The sequence below is a fragment of the Malaclemys terrapin genome, chromosome 6, assembly GCF_027887155.1.
Source record: "Malaclemys terrapin pileata isolate rMalTer1 chromosome 6, rMalTer1.hap1, whole genome shotgun sequence".
Classification (NCBI taxonomy): domain Eukaryota; kingdom Metazoa; phylum Chordata; order Testudines; family Emydidae; genus Malaclemys; species Malaclemys terrapin.
In genome coordinates, this window is record NC_071510.1 from 113,254,521 (window position 1) to 113,277,084 (window position 22,564).

The 22,564-nt window shown below is 43.9% G+C and overlaps 1 protein-coding gene across 4 annotated transcripts in view; it reads right to left on the bottom strand.

Annotated features, from left to right (window-relative positions):
* NEDD4L (NEDD4 like E3 ubiquitin protein ligase) overlaps nucleotides 1-22,564 on the bottom strand; it is a 347,299-nt gene that overhangs the window by 175,591 nt on the left and 149,144 nt on the right. For all 4 annotated transcript variants that reach the window (XM_054032687.1, XM_054032690.1, XM_054032689.1 and 1 more), the window contains one exon: nucleotides 11,347-11,428. In XM_054032687.1, the coding sequence (XP_053888662.1) occupies nucleotides 11,347-11,428 (82 nt within the window). The remainder of the gene's footprint in view (nucleotides 1-11,346; nucleotides 11,429-22,564) is intronic.

The following is a 22,564-nucleotide window of genomic DNA, read 5'->3' on the forward strand; positions in this document are numbered from 1 at the left end:
CAGGGAATGTTCTAAGCATCAGTGGGCAGAATCCTAATGGTTTGGGTGAAAACTGGAAAAGCAGGAGAAGGAAAAAGAGGAACACATGGAGCTCCTGGCATCTGATCAGCAGAGCCAGCAGTTTCAACCACCAATTCTCTATAAATCAAAGAACCAGTTGATAGCGGCCATTAACATCTTCCAGCATAGCAATACCTCCATCTCAGCTCTGCCCATCAATAGTTTTAAAATGTTGACATCCTGAATGATCTATCTCTCAGACAAAAAAAAAGAAAAGTGGTGGGGGGAGGAGGGGAGAATAGGAAGAAATGAAGAATGGAGGACAGTGAGCCACTGACATGATGGGGGAATGTGGGGAACACAGAACTCTTGGCTTAATGGGGTAGGGAATCACAGGAGTCCCTGATATAGAGCGGGATGGGAGGGTGGCACCCAGGGAAATTGAGGGAAGCAAGAATGGAGGAACGTAAAGAGCCCCTGGTGTGTGCAACGTGCGCAGCCTTCAGAAGCAAAAATGTGTAACCGTCCCTATTTCCCAATAGGGGACCAAGACTCTAATAATGCCACAGACATTCTGGGCCTCACCATAGGAGCCAACTCCGAGGGTGCTCCAGGGAAAAATTAGCAGGTGCTCTGCACCACCACCAGCCAAGGTCCCCTCGGCTCTTTCCCACCTCCTCCCTTGAGCGTGCTGCGTTCCTGCTCCTACCCCTCCCTCCTAGCACTTCTGCTCACTGCCAAACAGCTGTTTGGTGGCACTCCAGGAGGGAGGGGAAGGAGCAGGGACACAGCGCCTGCATCATGCAGGGGGTCAGACCAGATGATCATAATGGTCCCTTCTGACCTTAAAGTCTATGAGTCTATGAGCGGGCTCAAGGGAGGAGGCGGGGTGGGGATTTGGAGAAGGAGGTGAAATGAGGGCAGGGTGGAAGCAGGGCAGGGGTGGGAAGAGGCAGGGCAGGGATGGGGACTTGGGGGAAGGGGCGGAGTGGGGGCGGGGCCAGGGGCAGGGGGGGTCAAGCACCCACCGGCAGGAGCAGAAGTCGGTGCCTATGGGCCTCACTGAATGCCAAGTAGTTGTAAAGTAGTTTTAACTTAAATTCTATAGTAAAGGCCATCACAAGGCTAAGCCTAGCAGAGAGGTATTAAAATGGATTAAGAAGAAAGCTAAATGCTAATTAGCAAACAAAAACTACATTTAATGGCATTTAAAGTTATAGCATGACATACCCATCCACCAAGACTGTAATGAATGGAAATAAAAAGTTAAGGAGAAAGATTTGTGGAATCCCTTTCTACCTTCACATTAACTACTAGGCTATTGATAATGCACTTCAATCATGCATAAGGTAGGGTTACCATTTGTCCGGATTCCCCCGGACATGTCCAGATTTTCTCAGTTAAAAATAGCGTCTGGGGGGAATCTGTAAATGTCCGGACGTCCCCCCCCATGCAGAGCACGCGCGGCTGACAGGGCAGCCAGCCAGACGGTGCCACTTGCACTGGGCTCTGGCAGCCAGAAAGAGCCCCTCCTCCACTTCCCCCCTCCTTTCCCCTGCAGCTGAGATCACTCACTCACTGCATTCGCAGATCGCCGGACGTTCGGGCCTCTGGCAGTCTGGAGCTCCTTCCCCTGCCCAGCGCGCTGCTCCGCAGCACTCTGCGAGGCGGGAACCAGGCTATGCGCTCCGTGGGGGGGCGCTGCAGCATGTCGGGCTGCGCGTGGAGCCAGACACGCTGTTCTGAGCGGCACAGTAATGGGGCCAGAGGGTCGGAGAAGGCAGTCAAGAGACAGGGAGCAGGGGGAGGGTTGGATGTGTCAGGAGTTCGGGAGGGGGCTGTCTGGGGGTTGGGGGTGTAAGGTTTTGGACAGTCAGGGTACAGGTAGGGGGTAGGGTCTCAGGAGGTGTCAGTTAGGGGACAAGGAACAGGGAGGCTTAGGTGGGGGTGGGGTTCTGGAGGGCAGTTAGGAGCAGGGGTCCCAGAAGGGGGCAGTCAGGGGACAGGGAGCAGAGGGGTTTAGATAGGTCAGGAGTTCTGGGATGGGGGGCTGACAGGAGGTGAGGAGTGGTTGGATGGGCGTGGGAGTCCCTGGTGTCTGTCTGGGGTTGGGGGTCTGGATAAGGGTTGGGGCAGTCAGGGGACAGGTAGGGGGTAGGATCCTAGGGGGCCAGTTAGGATGGGGGGAGGGTCTCAGGAGGAGGCAGTCAGGGGACAGGTAGGGGATAGGGCCCTAGGGAGCCAGTTAGGATGGCGCTTCCCCTCCCAAGCTCCGGCTGTGCTGGGGAAGTGCCCGGCCGGGGGCAGGGTCTGGAGGTCTGGGGCTGCCCAGCAAACCGTGAAGCCGGTAGCGCTTGTGCAGCTCCGCTCTTCAGCTGCACAGCTAAGGTGTCTGGGGGGAGCTGCAGGCGGATTCCCCCGCGGCGGCGACTGCTGCTGCTCCTCTCAGACACCTTAGCTGTGCAGCTGAAGAGCAGAGCTGCACGAGCGCTACCGGCTTCACGGTTTTCCGGGCAGCCCCCAGACCTCCAGAGCCTGTGCCCCGGGCTGGGCGCTTCCCCAGTGCAGCCGGAGCCCGGGAGTGGAAATGCCCGGCTGGGGGTGCAGGGTCTGGAGGTCTGGGGGCTGCCCAGCAAACCGTGAAGCCGGTAGCGCTCAGGCAGCCCTTTTCGCTTGGCTGGGAGGGAGGGGGGAATGCCGGGCGCTCAGGGGAGGGGGCGGAGTTGGGGCAGGGAAGGGGCGGGGCCAGAGCCCCGTGGAGTGTCCTCTTTTTTTTAATGAGGAAATATGGTAACCCTAGCATAAGGTCTTGTCTACATGGGGAAATTGATTGGCATATGCTATTTTGCAATGCCTCTTCTGCCATAGTTCCACATGTGGGCAAATCATTCCGGAATAAAATAGGGCTGTTGATTAAATCACAGTTAACTCACACGATTAACTTGAAAAAAATTAATCGTCACAAAAGAACTAAACAATAGAGTATCAATTGAAATTTATTGACTATTTTAGGATTTTTTTTACATTTTCAAATATATTGATTTCTATTGCAACACAGAATACAAAGTGTACAGTGCTCAATTTATATTTATTTTTATTACAAATATTTGCACTGTAAAAGTGATAAAGAAATAGTATTTTTCAACTCACCTCGTACAAGTACCGTAGTGCAATCTGTTTATCGTGAAAGCACAACTTACAAATGTAGATTTTTTTTCGTTACATAACTGCACTCAAAAACAAAACAGTGTAAAACTTTAGAGCTTACAAGTCCACTAAGTCCCAATTCTTGTGCAGGCAATCACTGAGACAAACACATTTTTTACATTTACGTGAGATAATGCTGCCTGCTTCTTATTTACAACGTCACCTGAAAGCGAGAACAAACGTATGCATGGCACTTTTGTAGCCAACATTGCAAAGTATTTACGTGCCAGATAAGCTAGACATTCATATTCGCCTTCCTGCTTTGGCCACCATTCAAGAGGACATGCTCCCATGCTGGCATGTAAATATCTTGCGACAAGGGCTACAACAGTGCCATGAGAATGCCTGTTTCCACTTTCAGGTGACATTGTAAACAAGAAGCAGGCAGCATTATCTCCTGCAACTGTAAACAAACTTGTTTGTCTGAGCGATGGGCTAAACAAGAAGTAGGACTAAGTGGAATTGTAGGCTCTAAAGTTTTACATTGTTTTATTTTTGAATGCGGCTATTTTGTGCACATAACTCTACATTTGTAAGTTCAACTTACATGATAAAGAGACTGCACTACAGTACTTGTATTAAGTGAACTGAAAAATACTCTTATTTTTACAGTGCAAATATTTATAATAAAAATAAATATAAAGTAAGCACTGTACACTTTGTATTTGTGTTGTAATTGAAATCAATATATTTGAAAATGTGGAAAACATCCAAAAATATTTAGATAAATGGGATTCTATTTTTGTTTAACAGCACGATTAATCACGATTAATTTTTTTAATTGCTTGACAGCCCTAATAATTATTCTGTTCACAAAGGGAGAGTATTCAGCAGCTTTTTCCTCTCAGGGTTCATGACTGTTATCAGTAATAAATGGCAGTGAACTCTCTCTCTCTTTCTCTGCATTATTATTATTTGCACCTGAAGTGAGTGCCAAAACGGATTTGTCATCACATTCAACTTTGATGGGTTAAGCTTGGTGCATGTATTTTTCAATCAGATAAGGAGTTATGGAATGCTCTACATCTATCAAAATGAACAGGCCTACCGATTACCTATTTATACTCAAGAATCCGTGATATTCTGTTAGCTTCACGAATTCAGAGAACAAAATTAAAATGTAGGGGGAATTTTCTGGCTACAAGAGTAACTGGGGGAAAGAGTCTGATTACCATAAGAGCAGTCATGCTACCGTCTATTAGCATCAGTTCCCAATTGTGACACAATATCCAAAGAAGATATTTGATCATCAAATGATGGTTCCAATTTTGCCAACACTTACCAACATGTAATGTACTTAGTAATAAGGCTGCGAGTCTGTCTAGGAGGTCACGGATTCCGAGACTTTCCAGGACCTCCGTGACTTCTGCAGTGGCTGGTGCAGCTGGACCTAGGCCACCTGAGCAGCTTGGGCAGCCCCGGGCCAGCCACACCAGCCGCTGCTGGGGCAGTCTTGGACCACTGCTCCCCCCCGCCCCCCCAGAAGCGGCAGGAGTTTGGGTGTGGGAGGGGGCTCAGGGCTGAGGCAGGAGGTTGGGGCACAGGAGGGAGTGAGGGCTCTGGATGGTGCTTACCTCAGGGGGCTCCCCAGAAGCAGCAACATATCCCTCGATTCCTAGGCAGAGGTGTGGCCAGGCGGCTCTGCATGCTGCCTCTGCCCACAGACGCCGCCCCCGCAGCTCCCATTGGCCGTGGTTCATTGCCAATGGGAACTGCAAACCCAGTGCTCAGGGCGGGGTCATGCATAGAGCCCCGCGGCCGCACCTCTGCCTAGGAGCAAAGAGACACGTCGCTGCTTCCAGGGAGCTGCGCGGAGCCAGGTAGGGAGCTTGCCAGCCCCACCAACTCCCCCTTGTCTCCCCCCCACAGTAGCAGGGGTCCCCAGACCATCCCGGAAGCTGCAGGGGTCCTGGGCCGCACGCTGCCAACCCCCTCAGCACTCCCAGGCCACCCCCCTAAACACCCGCAGCAACCCGGGCCACCCCGCCCCAGAGCACCCAAGATTTAGTCTAGGGTGACCAGATGTCCCAATTTTATAGGGACAGTCCCGATATTTGGGACTTTATCTTATATAGGCGCTTATTACCCCCCTCCCCTGTCCTGATTTTTCACACTTGCTGTCTGGTCACTCTAATTTAGTCAGGGGTATATAGTAAAAGTCATGGACAGATCACAGACCATGAATTTTTGTTTACTGCCCGTGACCCGGCCATGACTTTTACTAAAAAATACCCGTGACTAAAACGTAGCCTTAATCATTAGCCTTGTTGGAGGCAATGGGGCTACCACAAGAATGTTGGCAGGATTGGTCCCATAAACAGCAATTACCCTTAAAAACTGAGTGCAGTATAAGATGGCAGAGGATTCTGGATAAGGTGTTCCAGTGAAACATTTAATCATAGTAGCTATTGGAACTATAATATTAATCTTAGCACTTCCTTCAGTTTAACTGATGGTTGGTGCTTTTTAAAAGAAAGTATTTTTCAATATTTGCTTTTCTAATGCGAGTAAAGACCAGGTCTAGAAAGCAAATGCTTATAATATGTACAAACAATGTCATGTTACTACACTTTTCCTCTTCACCCATTAACATGGTTGTACTGCTCTTCAAATATCTAAAATCAAACAAAGACAATGAAAAATGAAGCTTCCCTCCCCCACCCCCAGATATGGAATAAGAAAAATCCAAGTATTTTTAAAACAGAAGCCAAGCAGATTACATTTGTTTAAATATTCAGGACAGGGAGGGCAGAGGAGACTTACCTGCATTTGTCTCCTTTGCACCTTATTTTTTGTGGAGGAATTACAAGGTACTATGTTTCCTCTGATTACAAATATAGGTCTAGACTAGCACCATATAAGTGGAGAACGTGAAAGTGTCTGGTCTGAGGTCAGGAGAGATGGTTTGACCTCTCAAATTTAGAAGTTTGGGCTTTACCAGCACATTGCTCTTTTTCTTGAAGCCTAATATTTTGACCTGTCAGCTAAGTTCGTATACTTGGTCTTGCAGATTTACACCTTTGCATCTTTGTTATCTGCAGCTGTGACAATTTTAAGAAGTGAGATACTAAGAAGTGTAAGTACGCTGTTTGCCCTGCAAAGGCAGAGTGGTTATCTGTACCAGGGAACAGAGTCTTGGGAGAGAGAAAGTTGTCCAGGGGAGAAATAAAAACACCTATGACAAAATATGGTAGGAGTTGCCCCTTTAAGAAATGTTCATGTCTTCCTCACATTTACACAAGCACTGAATTTCTCTCGATATGTTTATGAGCATTATGATTGTTTTCATAAGTCAGTTGGAGAGGCAACTATTTTTATTTAATTTATTTTTCAGGATTTTGGTATTTTGTAGCTCTGTATTGTAAATTGTTAAATTTTTCAATAAAATTAAGTTTAAAACTAAATTTAAACAAAATACTGTATTGCCCTTCCTCGTGATGTTGTCAAACATGAAGCTTATTTGGAGTGTTTACTACATTCCGAAATTTTTAAAAATATTAGTGTCTTCCTCCTCTTTGTAACTAGATAAAGCATTAAATTATATTTTGTATATTATACTGAAAAACACTGATATAGAGGATATTCAACCTTTTTGATACCAGGGACCGGTTTGCTGCCTTCCAAAATTGTGTCAGGGAGATCTCAGGGACCGGTCCATGGACTGGTTGTTGAAAAAAAACTGCTCTATATGACATTGTAGTTTTCCTTTCAAAGTCAAATCCTCTATCTGGGTCTCCTTCACTAATGCAGAAGCTAGGATGTAGTTCCCATGACAACCTTTATACCTATTGGGAACAATGGAACATGTACGTTTTGGGAGAACATTAAGGTTCTGATTCAGAAAAAGCATTTAAATATGTGTTTCGCTTTAACCACAAGATTTATCCCAGCCGCTTCAATGACACTACTCCTGGGCCTAAAAAAACCCCAGCAACAAAAAACAAAAAATCAGACAAGAGAACGTACAATCAGAAGTACAGCACAGAAATACTACACAGGATCCTGGCAATCACTACATAGACAACAACGAAACAGCAGCAGCTTTACAAACAATATACTAATAAAGAAGGAGAAAATCCTCCAAGAGAAAAGACATGAGCACCATAAAAGTTGCTATACCAATTAGAACAGTAGTAATAACATAATTCAAAAAGAAATAAGCAAAACCAGATTTTCCATCCTTTCTCAGCAACATTATACACTGGTATTCTTAGGGTTACCATTCGTCCGGATTTACCCGGACATGTCCTCCTTTTTGTGCTAAAAATAGCGTCCGGGGGGAATTTGTAAAGCACTCACAATGTCCGGGATTTCCCCCCTCCCCCGGAGCGGCTGGGAGGGCTGCAGGAAAGTCCCGGGCTGGACTCCGGAGCAGCTGGAGAGGAGCTCCGCCCTGCATTCTGAGCAAGTGTCTCAGCACAAAGTGCAGCCCTCCCCTTTTGCAACTGGGAGCAGTTACTGCCATGCAGCGTAGCAAAACGGGAGCGAGAGCACTTTGTGCTGATACAAGGGCAGCTCTCCCCTGCAACCCGGTCCGGGCCAGGGACCGGGTTTTGTTGTGCAGGGCCAGGGACCGGGTTTTGTTGTGCTGGGGAGCTTAGCCACGTGTCCGGCTTGCACAGAGCCCAACACCCTGTTCTGAGCAGCAGGGTAAGGGGGGCAGGAGAAGGGGCAGGGAGGTTCTGGAGGGGGCAGTCAAGAAACGGGGGGGGGGCTTTTGGGGGGAGTGGAGAAAGTTTTGGGCAGTCAGGGTACAGGTAGGGGGTAGGGTCCTGGTGGGCAGTTGGGGGGGGGGTCTTAGGAGGGGGCAGTTAGGGGACAAGGAACAGGGAGTCTTAGGTAGGGGGTGGGGTTCTGGAGGGAAGTTAGGAGCAGGGGTCCCAGGAGGGGGCAGTCAGGGGACAAGGAGCGGGGGGGTAGGGTGCTGGGAGTTCTGGGGGGGAGCTGTCAGGGGGCAGGAGTGGGGAGAGGGATCGGAGCAGTCAGGGGACAGGGAGCAGAGGGGTTTAGATGGGTTGGGAGTTCTGGGGGGGGCTGTCAGGGGGCAGGAGTGCGGAGAGGGATCGGAGCAGTCAGGGGACAGGGAGCAGAGGGGTTTAGATGGGTTGGGAGTTCTGGGGGGGAGCTGTCAGGGGGCAGGAGTGGGGAGAGGGATCGGAGCAGTCGGGACAGGGAGCAGAGGGGTTTAGATGGGTTGGGAGTTCTGGGGGGGGCTGTCAGGGGGTGGGGAGTGGTTGGATGGGGCGTGGGAGTCCCAGGGGTCTGTCTGGGGGTGGGGGTGTGGATAAAGGTTGGGGCAGTCAGGGGACAAGAGGCAGGGAGGCTTAGATAGTCCTGGGGGGCAGTTAGGGGCAGGGGTCCCAGGAGGGGGTAGTCAGGGGACAAGGAACGGGGGGAGGGTTGGGAGGTCAGGGGGGGCGGGAAGTGGGAGGGGCAGGGGCAGGGCTAGGGCGGGGCTTCTCCCGTCCTCTTTTTTGCTCGCTGAAATATGGTAACCCTAGGTATTCTGAGCGCAGATTATACGGAAAACAGAAAATAATTGCCTTTCACCACCTTCCAGCTAATCAAAACATCACAACACTTTGAAAACAATCCCAACTCCAGAGCTACTGTCCACTTCACAACAACAACAAACTCACTGTTTTCTGGCAGATGTAATCCCTAGTCCAATAAAGAGATCCATGGGGGCAGACCCATTGACCTCAATAGGGCTCCATGTGGGGGAAGGGTTTTATCGCATGTACCAGTGCCTATGTGGCCAACATTAGAATAATTTCATATCTTATAAAATTATATTGCCCACAACCAGTAGCACCCCACATTATTGCTTACAAGAGAAGGAGCCTTCTGCCACCTCAGGGATTTGCCTACAAGGGAAAGTTTTACCAGTTATAGGTATAAACCCCTATATGAAGCAGGGTAAACCAACTTAAATCAAAGCAATTTAAATCTACTATTTTAATTATGACTTAAATCAGAAAACAGGAAACCTTGATTTAAATTACTGACTTTAATTTTATTTTGCATTTGTACTTTTTAGTTATTTTCCTAAAGAAAGGCTGATTTTCATTGGCTGGTAACCATTAAAACTGGTTGATTTTAAACTAAATATAGCCTCCTCTACATTAAATGTGGTACTTTTTTGCTAGGCAGGAGAATATGCTTATATCTATACATGTTTATTTAAGCAATTACATGGCTTAAAATATACGTATTCAATTTTCTTATTTTTATTGTGTTAAGAAATGCATCATTTTCTACTTATTAGATTATTAATTTTTTATTCATGATTTGTATTAAGCTCTGTCTGGATGGAAATTAGAAATCAATTAAAGTGAACAAAAATAATTTAATTTATTTTTTAATTATTTACATTAGTTGATGAGAAAAATTAATTGATAAGAAAAAAGTTTATCATAACATGTTTTGCATTTAAAACTGATTATTATAAAAATAAAATATATTCTTGCCATGAATAAGGCCCCTAGCTATGATAATACAAAATAATAATAAATAAATAAATAATCTGTGCTTAGTGGATTTATTGTTTATGGTCACTACGTCCTTCAAGATTTTAGTACTAGTAAATGTCATCAATTCACCCTAGTTTTTACTATAAACTGGAAGAGGAAAACAAACTTCCTTGCTTTTTCAACTCCCAGTCAGTTTTTTATCTTTGAATGCATGAGCCTTTAAACTGAACTAGTTGAATGAATTGAAAAGAAGAAAATATTCTCTCTGAACCTGCAGAAAAGACTACTGTTGTCAAAAGCTGATTTTGCACTTCAGTAAACTATGGTTTCATGTGCTTAGCCAGTGACGTCCACCAGTTCAGTGGTTTGCCTTTCTTTTAAATTTAGGCAGCAAATATGTACTGTTTATTTTTTTATTTAAATAGATGAACAGTTATCAATTTAAAATTTAATTTTAAATAGGTATATTTGTAAAAAGGAAAAAAAAGTTATTTAATTTAAATTAAAAAATCCAATTTTTTATTTAAAAAATAAAATCGGTCAAGAAATGAACTTTTATTCTTCATATAGTTTAAATCCCATCCCAAGCGACATGAAAAGTTCCTTTTTTACAGATTAGTTTAACTGGAATAACAATATATAAATACAGGAAAGAACATATATCTGTTTAAATTCAAATCTTAGGTTCTACTAAAAAGACTTTCCTATACAGACCAGGCTTAAACATTTGCCATTGATATAAAAAGAGTAAGAGTTCATAGTGTACAAATAAAAATTCCATGATAGCAGGATGACAGGTGAATCCTACTTATGAAAAAAAAAATTCCATTATCAAAAGAAAGCCTCCCACATATCTATATTATTTTGTTATAAATGTCAAACGTATTTAAAAACAATCCCCCAAAACACTATGTTCTATGCTGTTACTGTAGCAACTAAGTAGAGCTGAATTTTTCACTAAGAATTTTCACCAAAACTAAAAACAGATTTGGATAGGCTCTGAAACTAAAGTTAGTAGAAGCCAAACATATTTTAAAGTGGACAACATAAGATCAAAAACACTATTATATATATATATATATAAAAAGGAGTTTCCACATCAGTGTAATTAGCAAACACCTGAGGGTTTTGTTTTTTAATTCCTTCAATTTTAACTGTTTTTAGTTTTCACTGTTCATACTCTTAGGTTTGGTACCAGTTGGAAATGATTTTTTTAAAACATCTTCAGAGATTATTCAAAATGAATTTCAGTAGTTCACAATTCTGCCCTACATTTTAATACCCACATGCAATATTTTCAAATAGATATAGAAAGACTTGGGAATTAAAGAATTAAAGAATATTTTATTAGAGCTTAGTATTAGTTTTAAATAAATCTTACAAAAGCAAGCAACAATGCAATTCAACACATCAAACCTCAACTGAGAAGTTTTTGATATAAAGTAGTTATTTTATGGTTCACAGTCTGCACTTGGCTACAGGCAAATGCATGCACTGGCTTAGAAGAGTTTGATAACAAAAAAAAAAAAGAAAATGTTATCCAATATACATACAAACATTCACAGGCAATATCTTTAAATCAATACTGTAATATCGTGTAGAGAAGAAGCATGCTCCAGCATTCTCAATACTTCCAGAACACAGTGAAGGAAGAACCACCACGTACCTTTTTTATAGTTTTTGTCTGCACCAGAGCAAGTTCTTTGTTCTCATCTGCTACATACAGGGAAAGTTTCACATAGGGGTCACTGCAAAAGAAGGTGTCACATTTAATAGGGTTATAATTTTACTGACAACTATAATAGATGTAAATTCAATGTGAATTGTTCATTTAGTCTCATTACACAAATAATTAATAGCCTCAAATACACCTAGTAAAAAACTTGTTTACTGGGGCAAAAGTCTCTGTATTAAACCTATTTTAACCTTATTTAATCAAGCAAGTGCAAACAGAAATATGTTAAAGACTAATTATAGTATCAGAAAATGAACTGAACATCTGTTTTTTTCCACATAACAAGAAATGACTGAGATGAGGAGCTACCTGAGATGAGCATGCACTTAAATGACAAAAAAAAAAAAAAGTATATATGTATGTATGTAAAGTTTCTGATATATATAAAATCACAGAAATCTAAAACTGGAAGGGACCTCGATAGTCCAATCCCCTGTACTGAAGCAGGACTAAATATTATCCAGAGGATGTACCCGGTCAGGCCCTGACGACTTGAAATCATCTAACTTGCCTAAGTAATTCTTAACTATTTATATTCTGCAGATTTTCATCCAATTTCCCATTGGTCCACCATATCCATTTAACAGAAATAAATGTTTCACTCAGAATTAAAATAGTAATTGACCAAATTCTAACCTTTGGGTTTTGGAAAAGGTCTATTGCAAATGGCAGGGGCCAATGAGGATGGAGACAGTAATTATCTTTACTGGCCAAGTGGTCACAATTTTATATCATAAGATATCTCCTAATACACATGTACTGGCACCAGCCAAGAGGGGTGGAGGGTGGGGAGTTAAGACCACAGCCTCTTCAGACTGTCAGCATGCCCCTTCTTTTTGATGTTCCAATCCATAGCATTCCAACATTTCCTGTGCCTATCCGGCCCATCTTACTCCCAGGCCTGAGGCAATCACCACGTCTTCTACTAGTGCCTGGGGTCACTATGTGAATCCAATCCCCTTCTCTGGTGAAGCTGGGCTAATACCAAATTTGTAGGAAGGAGGTATTATCCCCAACTCCCGAACCCACAAAGGTCATAAGCAGCTGCCATTCCCTTCCATATTAATTTTATCTCCATTGAGGGAAAATCTCACCCATGCAGCCAAGAACAGCTGCTACAGCTCCACTAGCCTCCAAACTCTTTCCTTACCTGATTTTGTCTCTTGGGAAGGAGAAAAGTAAACCGGTTTCTAATATGGCCCCTAGAATCCAATATGTTATGCTCCCTTCATTTTTCCCTCCCTCTCCTACAGAAAAGAGCCTTCCTGAAAAATGTGGTGAAGTGTTAGGGTAACATCTAGGGCCACTTTTCCCACCAACACTGGGGATTTTCCTAGGAATGAGACTGGGTGGCCCAAATGGAGTACACACTTTGAAGAGGCAGGTTATTGTGATCCAGCAGAGGGATTAGTGAGTCCTACTGCATCAAAGCTGCACAGTGAGCCACCCAGTCTCATTCCTAGGACAATGTGCATGGCAGTACCGAGAAGTCTCAAAATATATGAAAGAACTCTCACAGGAGCTGAAGGAGAAGAGAACCCGGTATGCTCCAGGAACCTGAACTGCCCCATACCAAGCTTGTGCAACTCCCAATACCACCATTCACTCTGGGGTATCAACTGCAGCCTGCCCTTTATGGTTTAAGTGGCAGCAAATTGCTAGGACCCAACAAAGCAATTAACGCATCCTGCTGCTACACAGCAGAGAAGCAGAATAACCTCACACAGATTCAACACCAGAATGTGGGACTGGACCATTCACTCCACCTGGAGAGGAAGGAAACCCTTAAGAGAGTAGTAACTAGACTGCTGAACTCCTTCCATGTCGTCTTTCCGAGACTGCAACACAGCCAGTGGGATGGAATCTGGGCCTGACTGGAGAAAGGATGCACAAAACAGATCCACAAAAAGAAGAACAGGAGTACTTGTGGCACCTTAGAGACTAACAAATTTATTAGAGCATAAGCTTTCGTGGACTACAGCCCACTTCTTCGGATGCATATTTACTCTAAAACAGATCCAGATGATCATCCAAATTATTTGAAAGGATTTTCTAAATTGTTCATGGTTTCATCCCCACTACTTTTCACTAACTGAAATCTAATTAACTAACTAAACTACTTGATAGTATCACTGTGGCGCGCAAGTAAATTTACACCACACAAGAAGTTTAATTTACCTTTGAAAATGAAATATCACAGTAGGATGAAGAAAAGAAAAAATAAATACTCCACACTGTGCTTGCTGGTCATTATATCAATAGCTGAGCTGCTGAAAATGTAATTAAATTCACACTAATCACCATGGTTTAAATGAGATTAAAGCATCACATTAAATAACAAAAAAGTATCTAATTCAATGGAACTGTAGCTAGATAGTAAATGTTGTGCATTAAACAAATATTTACTGTCACAATAACCTAATCAAAATGCAGAGTGTACCAGACACTAATTGAAAAATCAGGCTATTTTGTTAGACTTAGTAAAATGTTGCCTGGTGGGGAGGAGGGCAATGTCCAGCCATACCAAATGCACCTCTCGGCCTCTGGCCTCCCACAAGACCTAAGTATCCTTCACACTATCTTGCTTTCATTGTCTCCGACCTACCACCACTGGCTGAATTTCTAGCTCACTCTGTTCAACCACTGTGGGTGGAGTGTAAGGAATGGTATTGAAAGGTTATCGTGGCTATTAAAAATTCAAAGACAGATTCTGACCTTGCTCATACCAACATAAATCTGGAAGAGCAAATCTATTCAATTTTATAGAATTAGTCCTTGTGTAAAAGAGATCATAATCAGGCTCTCAGATTTCTGGTTGTATTGTATAATAAAAAAATTTGAGAGGGCTGCTCATTAATCAATCTGGCATTCGGAGTATAAATGTAAATTAAGCATGACATATCAGTGGAAGGGGCCAGCTTGTCATATCTGGAGTTTCAGCTTCAAGTGTACTCTTTTTAAAGGATTTCTCTCTTCGGTCACTCTACCTTCGATTCCCCTCACACAGAGCAAAGCTCTGCACTTCAGAAATATGTATCTCAGGACTTCCTGTGCAACACATCAGGTAAAACATCTATCCAGAAAAGAACAGAGACAGAACCTACTGGCCCAACAGCAGGGATGGCCAGACCTAATTGGCATATACATTTACATACTGTACAAAAAGCAATATAAACAACCATGTCAGCTTGCACTTCTAAACATGAACATTAACAGGTGAATAGAAACTGTTTGCTAACTGCAATAAAAGCAAGATTGCATTATACTAACAGAGCCATTAGAAAGAACAATTTGGACATTAGCCTGTGCGGCGAGGGATAGCTCAGTGGTTTGAGCATTGGCCTGCTAAACCCAGGGTTGTGAGTTCAATCCTTGAGGGGGCCACATAGGGATCTAGGGCAAAAATCAGTACCTGGTCCTGCTAATGAAGGCAGGGGGCTGAACTCAATGACCTTTCAGGGTCCCTTCCAGCTCTAGGAGATAGGTATATCTCCATATTTATAGCTTTATTTATATTTACCATTTGTTTTTAAATATTAATGAAATGATATTACAGATATTTAACCGCTTTTTTTGTCTTTTATTGCTTCAAGTTAAGTCCATTGCGCAACCACGATTTCATATAACCAAGTTATTTGCTCCCTACTAACCTATGCACCTGAGCTGTCATTTCTATACAATTTTTATAGCTCCAATCAATTTGGGGGAAAACGTAAACAGACACGCCATAGACACTGAATGATTAAACATTCACTTAAGAAAAATTGTGTCAGTAACCAAATCCTAGAATTCCAAGCAACAACAGAAATTATACCAGCCACCTATGTACAGCAAAGTATGAAATTAAGAGACTCAGGCACATAGTGTCATTGCAAGACTGAGAAACAATAAGAAACATATGCTTTGTGACTAGTCTGTGATTAAGCTATTTTGGAATTCAGTCCTGCAAGAAAAGTACAAACATTTTGGAATGTTACCCACTCCTCCTTTTCTCTCAGCCCATGTTCTCTCTAACTGAATTATCACCTTCATTTTCAGTGGGGGGAAAAAACAGTTACTAACCTTTCTGTAACTGTTGCAAATGTCCATTCCAACATAGGTGTGTGCGTGCCCTGAGCACACTTGCTGGACATTTTTTCCCTTAATGGTACCTGTCGGGTTGGCTCTAGTGCCCTCTGATGTTGCGCGTTCATAGTGTCAGTTTAAGGGGCCCTGCCAACCCCACACCCCTTCAGTTTCTTATCGACTGACTCCAATAAAAGGGGATGGAGGACGGGATTGGGAATGGACATATGCAATACATCTTGAAGAACAACAATTACAGAAAGGTTAGTAACTGTTCTTTCTTCAGGTGTTCGCACATGTCCATTCCGATGTAGGTGACTCACAAGCAGTGGTGGGCTTGAAGTTCAAGAACAAGCTGACTGCAAGACTGTGTGGCTGAAGTTGGCATCATCTCTAGCCTTGGGACCCTGAAATATCTGGAACTGTAATGCCCGAGCCATATCCAGAAAACACTATAGGCCCCAACAGACTGGCCGTTATTTTGCTCAGCCAGCCACACAAGACCACTGAAGGAGGAAAAACAAGGAGTTCAAATGTAGACACCCCCCCCTCCACTGACCTCCTAAACAGTGCTAGTGCAGTCCACCCTCACCCATTCAGGGAGCTCAAATCACTCGTTTGGACGAGACACTTGAGGACATTTCAATCCCCTCAGTACCGGACCCAGTTACCCCTGTGTTTTCCAACCAACTCTCCCACTTCCTCAATGTCTGGACCCACATTACCTCAGACCATCAGGTACTAAGCACAATAGAAGTGGGATACACCCTCCAGTTTCTGTCTATCTCATCTTCTTAACCCCTCACTCCCCTTCAGGAATCCTCATCACAAACAACTATTGAAACAAAAAGTCTAATTCCTCCTTTGAGTGGGAGCCGTGAAAGAGGTTTGGCATCATCTAAGAGGAAAGGGGTTCTATTCCGAAAGCCAAAGATGGTCTCAGACCAATCACAGATCTGCATCATCTCAACAACTTAAAGTTGTGCATGATCTCCTTGGTTTCATCATTCCCTCACTGGATTCAGGGGATTGGTATGCTGCCCTTGATCTAAAGGACGCATACTTCCACATATTGCATTTCCAAGGCCACAGAAGGTTCCTAATATGTGTCCTCAACCAAGTTCATTACCAGTTTGCAGGTCTTCTGCTTGGCCTGTTGGCCGCCCCACAGTTCTTCACCAAATGTATGTTGGTAGTAGCAAATGTCTTTGGAAAAAGGGGAGTTCACATATTCCCGTAACTCGACGACTGGCTAGTCAGAGGCCAGTCCAGAGCTCAGATGGAATCCTACATCCATCTCATCCAAATCGACCTTCCGGGCATTAGGTCTACTGATAAACAAGCAGAAATCCACTCTTATCCTTGTACAAAGTAGAGAGTTTATTGGGGTGGGTATCAACTCCGTACAGGCGAAGACCTTGCTTCCAGAAGATCAGTTTCAGTCAGTCACAGCCTGATCAGGTCCTTTCAAACACATCTGATGACGACCGCCTGGAAATGTATGAACCTTCTGGGCCACATGGCATCATGCACATACACAGTGCAATACACAAGACTGGGTCTCAGACCTCTCCAGACCTAGTTGGCCATGGTATATTCACCTTTGCGACATCATCTGGACTTGGTGCTCACCGTCCTCAGTTCAAGTCCTCAATTCATTGACATGAGGGTTGAACCAACACATGGTCTATGTGGGAGTGCCTTTTTCGCAGCCCCAATCCTCAATATCTCTGGTCTCCAATGTGGCGGAGCTGTGCTGGAGAGCCCATCTAGGGCCGGATGTTCAGGGGCACCCCTTCACTTGGGGCCACAGCATGGTAGGAATGGCCTGGGGAGCAGCGTGGGCGGCTATGACGGTGGGGAGAGTAGGACCCCACTTCGGACTCCGATGAAGGGGATGAACTGCAGTGAGGAGACCAAAGCAGTGCTGACCCCCTCAGTGCTGGTGATCAGCGCCACAGAGAAGTCTGAGCAGAGGCCTACGAAAGGGGGTTTTCCCCTAGAGGACAGCAGTGGTACCGGGCGAAGGCAGGGAGATGGATCTCTGCCGCTCAGTAGTACCGATTCCAGAACCTCTGGGAACACCAGGACTGTTGGTGAAAGCAGGTCTCTGGCTGCTGCAAATGCCTATGGAGTCAACAGTACTGTGAACTGACTGGTACACTGTCTGAGGTGCTTGGTGGCAATTCTGAGCATGGCTCTGAAGCAGGTCTTAGGGCTGCCTCCATGAGAAGGACCTTCAACCCCACTTCCTGGTCCTTCTTGCTGCGGGGTTTGAAGTCCCTGAAGTTCTAGCAGCACCACTTCCTGTGAGATGCCCCAAAGCATAAGAGACAACTCGAGTGCGGGTCACTCAGTGGCATTGACTTGCTGCAAGAAGTGCAGGGCTTGAAGCTTGGTGACCCAGGCATGTCCTGGTCAATGAGAGAAGTTCCAGCAACCATCACAGGTGATAAGAAGGAACTGAAGGAGTGCAGGGTTGACAGGGCCCCTTGTAGCAATGCTATGAGTGAATGGCACCAGATGGTGCTGGAGCTGACCCGATGGATACCATTACGGGGAAAAATTCCGGCAACTGTGCTCGGGGGCGTGCACACACTTACATTGGAATGGACATGTGCAAACACTCAAAGAAGGACTCTTCATTTTATTAGCAAATGTTCTAAGTATTATAACCCATTTTACAGGCACTGGAAGGATACTTCCCCCATTTCTCATGCCAAATGGTCCCAGAAGCATAGGAGTCCAACGGAGTAATTTTACAGCAAAGCTAGGGCGGCAGAACACCGACCCACACGGTACCTCTGGCCCATCCTCCGCTCCCTCCCCCCCAACACAGAACAAGGCTGTAAATACTCCCCTCCAAAAATTTACTCCCTCATTCTTCTTTTCAAATTTCTAGTCTCATCATTTGTTCCTCCAAATATTATCCTTCAAAAACCCCTTATCTCCACCTTCCAGACTACAGTACCCTTTATCTTCCTTCCCCCTCAGTTGTCTCCATTGATCACATCCCTCAACTACCATCCAAGCGCCCAATCTCACTTCCTGTGCATTATTTTTCATCTGCCACACACACACACACACACACACACACACACACACACACACACACACACCCCTTCCGCAGGAGAATGAACTTTGGGATATTAATAAAAACAATATTTTCTAAATGAAATGGACAACGAATCATCCTGGTCCATTGCTTATGTTTTTTTTATCCCCTTCTCCTTGGCCTTCTTTAATAATAAGTAATAATAATAATGTCATTTTACATTATAAATATTTGGAGGAGGGTCTATCTTCCTCTGATTGTATGCATTTATAACGAACGTGCAACCTTAATTCATCCTCTTTGTGTGTATGCATCATAATACAGCCTGTATTTCCCTCTTTTCTATTTTTAAACCACACACCCTGGTTCATTCAGTGCACCGGAGAAATCACCAAGTATGCAAATTAACTGAAGGGAGGGAGTGGTGAATTATCTCTTATGTCATGTGACTGCTTAGTTAGCATGGGACAGCAAATGTAGCACTGCGCGCAGGGTGGGGAGGGGAGGGGGAGGAAATCAGTCTTTTCCAGTGTTCCGATTTTCCTATTGTTTGTCAGGAAACCAATCACATGCAAACACAAAATGTGCATTTGAAATCAATCCCCACAAGCTAATTAGTGGCTGAAATTTAGTTCAAATTCCCCAAGGTATGTTTTCAAAAAAGGGGTTGGAGGGAAGAGGGTGGCAGAGTGAGACACTGGGATACAGACACCGTGAAACTGAAAATTCTGGCGCAACCTTAACAATAGTATTGCTACTGTGAGACCATAATGTTAAACTTAGAGGAATGTTGAGGACGTTAAGTAATCTGACTGGCAAATTTACAAGTGTTAGGTCTCTAGTAATACCCTGCTCATATGAATTAAAATCAGCCTTTAAAAAAAAAAAAAATTATACCACTTCTTCACCCACCCTCCAACCCCACTTTCTATGGTAATAGGAAACACCACACTGATGTACTTTTAAAAAAGAAAACAACATTGAATATATAAATGAGTATGATTAAATTCCAGTGCTGTTCTTCAGGCCAGTAATTCCTCATAACTGGTTTGCCCAAGAAAATGTTCTTTTATGCACCTCAAATATTATTTCTCAAAGTAAATCACCACTACACATTTAATCAAGCTTTCTTGCTAGTATACCGGCATAACTGAGCATGTTGATACATCTCACAGAATAGTATTCAGTACTTGACAAGCACTGCTGCAGACCCACCCAAGCAGCAGCTCTCAACCCGTCCAGACTACCGTACCCCTTTCAGGAGTCTGATTTGTCTTGCGTACCCCAAGTTTCACCTCACTTAAAAACAACTTGCTTACCAAATCAGAGATAAAAATACAAAATGTCACAGCACACTGTTACTGAAAAATTGCTGACTTTCTCATTTTTACCATATCACTATAAAATAAATCTACTGGAATATAAATATTGTACTTACATTGCAGTGTATAGCATATAGAGCAGTATAAACAAGTAATTGTCTGTATGAAATTTTAGTTTGTGCTCACTTCGCTAGTGCTTTTTATGTAGCCTGTTGTAAAACTAGGCAAATATTTAGATGAGTTGATGGGCCCCCTGGAAGACCTATGCGTACCCCCACGGGTACGTGTACTCCTGGTTGAGAACCACTGCACCAGAGGAAGGGTGTGCGAAAATCAAGCATTTGTTGAACAGACAGTTTTGCAGAGGAAGGTGAAAGTGCCCAAGGTCACTGCTAATCTGACCTGGTGGAAAATTCCTTCCAAACTTCACATAGGGCACTCAGACCAGCCCTGCACCTGACAGAATGCTCAGTGCCACGTCCAGGGGTGAAAGGCATGGCTATTTCCCCCAGGGAAAGATACAAAATGGATTCACTGAAGTTTTAAACATAGCAGAAGCAATCTTTTCTCTTTTAAAAGATTTTAATAAGTTCAGTAACAACTTTTTTGATTACACACTGATCTTCTAGTCATGCATGGGACCTTTCCTAGATACAAAAAGTAATAAAAAGCAAGAGATCATAAATTTACATGGAGTACAAATTAAATTTGCACCACTTTCTCCAGTCAATTACAAAGTGATGGTCATTAATTTAAATGTCTTGTCATTTATTTTGTTTAATTTTGTACTTTTCCAAGAAAAAACTTTATAAAAAACTAAGTACAGTGAGGGACATAATCCACAAGAGTTGAAATCTCATGAGTTATTTCAGCCACTCCCTAACAAATTCATAGCACAGTGTACATGAAAAGCACAGCCTATGCAACCCCAGGCCAACAATTGGATGAGGGGAAAAACAAACGAAGAAAAAGACCCTGAAGAGGCAACTGCCAGTTTGAGAAAGCAGTTGCTGTATCAGCATGCAGAAGCAATTAAATGGTGATGTCACTTGTTGGATCAGCCTGGCTGAAGTGTTTAAGTAACACATGTATGCAAAAATACATCATTTTCAGCCAGGGGTCTGGGTATAAAACATATGGAACATCAAACTCTTATTTTACCTTCATCTGACTAATATCAAACATGTAGCCTTATAAACACAGGACATTTATTAGAAATCCAGTTCAAGTTAACTTCAAACAAAATATACTGAGAAGATGCAATTACATTCTACAGTGAGTGTATTTATCCATTCTAAAGCTCTCCTCTGATCAGGTGTGTCATTTCTCTTTGTGTGCTTTGTAGCTGGAGCAGTGCTTAATCTGTGCCAGGGCTTGCCAGGGCTGAGCCGGGCCCGGCACCTCTAGGCTTGGCAGTTCATAACCACGGCACCTCTGAGCCTGGCAGTTCACAGCCCCAGCACCTCGGGGCCTGACAGTTCACAGCCTCATCACCTCAGGGCTTGGCAGTTCACAGCCTCGGCACCTCTGAGCTTGCTGCATCAGTTATGAAAGTAAAAAAAAAAAAAATTGCTTACGCCCCAGCATTACAAATTAAGCACTGAGCTGGAGACCCTTAAAGATGAGGCAACATCCTTGAGAAAGAACAAGAACAGAAGTACATACATGGGTAGCCTATATATTCTTAGTGAATTTTTCACACAATGTTTTTAAAATTAGTATTTAAAATCTTTCTAATCTTCAGAGGGACTCTTCAGGAGGGGTGAAATCAAATGTCATATTTCAGTGGTTCTCAAATTGTGGTACGTAAGCTGCAGTCAGGTGGTATAGTTGAGTTTAAATTTTATAATATCAGACTAAGAATCCATTCTAACTAGATTGCTTAAGAGTTACAGAAGTCCTATACCACATAATTTGCAGGTTTAGATGCAGTATACTGACAGAATTATTGCTCTACATTGCAATAGTATCAAGAACCACTGATCATGGTTGGTCTGGCCATATAATAATTTTTTTAAGCCTCGGCCAATTGGTGTTTAGTTATGTATAGCAGATCTTTTGGTGAGATCTAAAGTATTAGAACCAATCTTGGAATCCTATCAAAACAAAACCATGTACTATGTAGAATCTGCATGTCCTCACAGCCTCCGCCTCCAAATACCTGATGCCCCTTTCAAACACAATAGGTGAAATCCTGGTCCTACTCAAGTCAATGGGGGTCAGGATTTCACCCCATGGCTCCATTCTGCAGCCAAAGCATTTTAGTTCTCAAATCCTGGGCTAAATTTGTTCCTGATGTTGAAACAGTACAAAAAGGGAGGAAGACATACTCCACAGTAGTATCTAGAGCAACTACATTCCACTGTGGCTAGGTTTACACCAGGAGTGGCCAACCTGAGCCTGAAAAGGAGCCAGAATTTACCAATGTACATTGCCAAAGAGCCACAGTAATATATTAGCAGCCCCCCATCAGTTTCCCCCCCTGCTCCCAGCGCCTCCCGCCTGCCAGCAGCCCTGCCAATCAGTGCCTCCCTCTCCCTCCCTACCTCCTAATCAGCTGTTTTGTGGCATGCAGGAGGCTCGGGGGAGGGGGGAGGAGGAGCGAGGGCACAGCAAACTCAGGGGAGGGGGAGGGAAGGGGGGGAGTGGGGGCACGGCCTGTGGCAGAGCCAGGGGTTGAGCAGTGAACACCCCCTGGCACATTGGA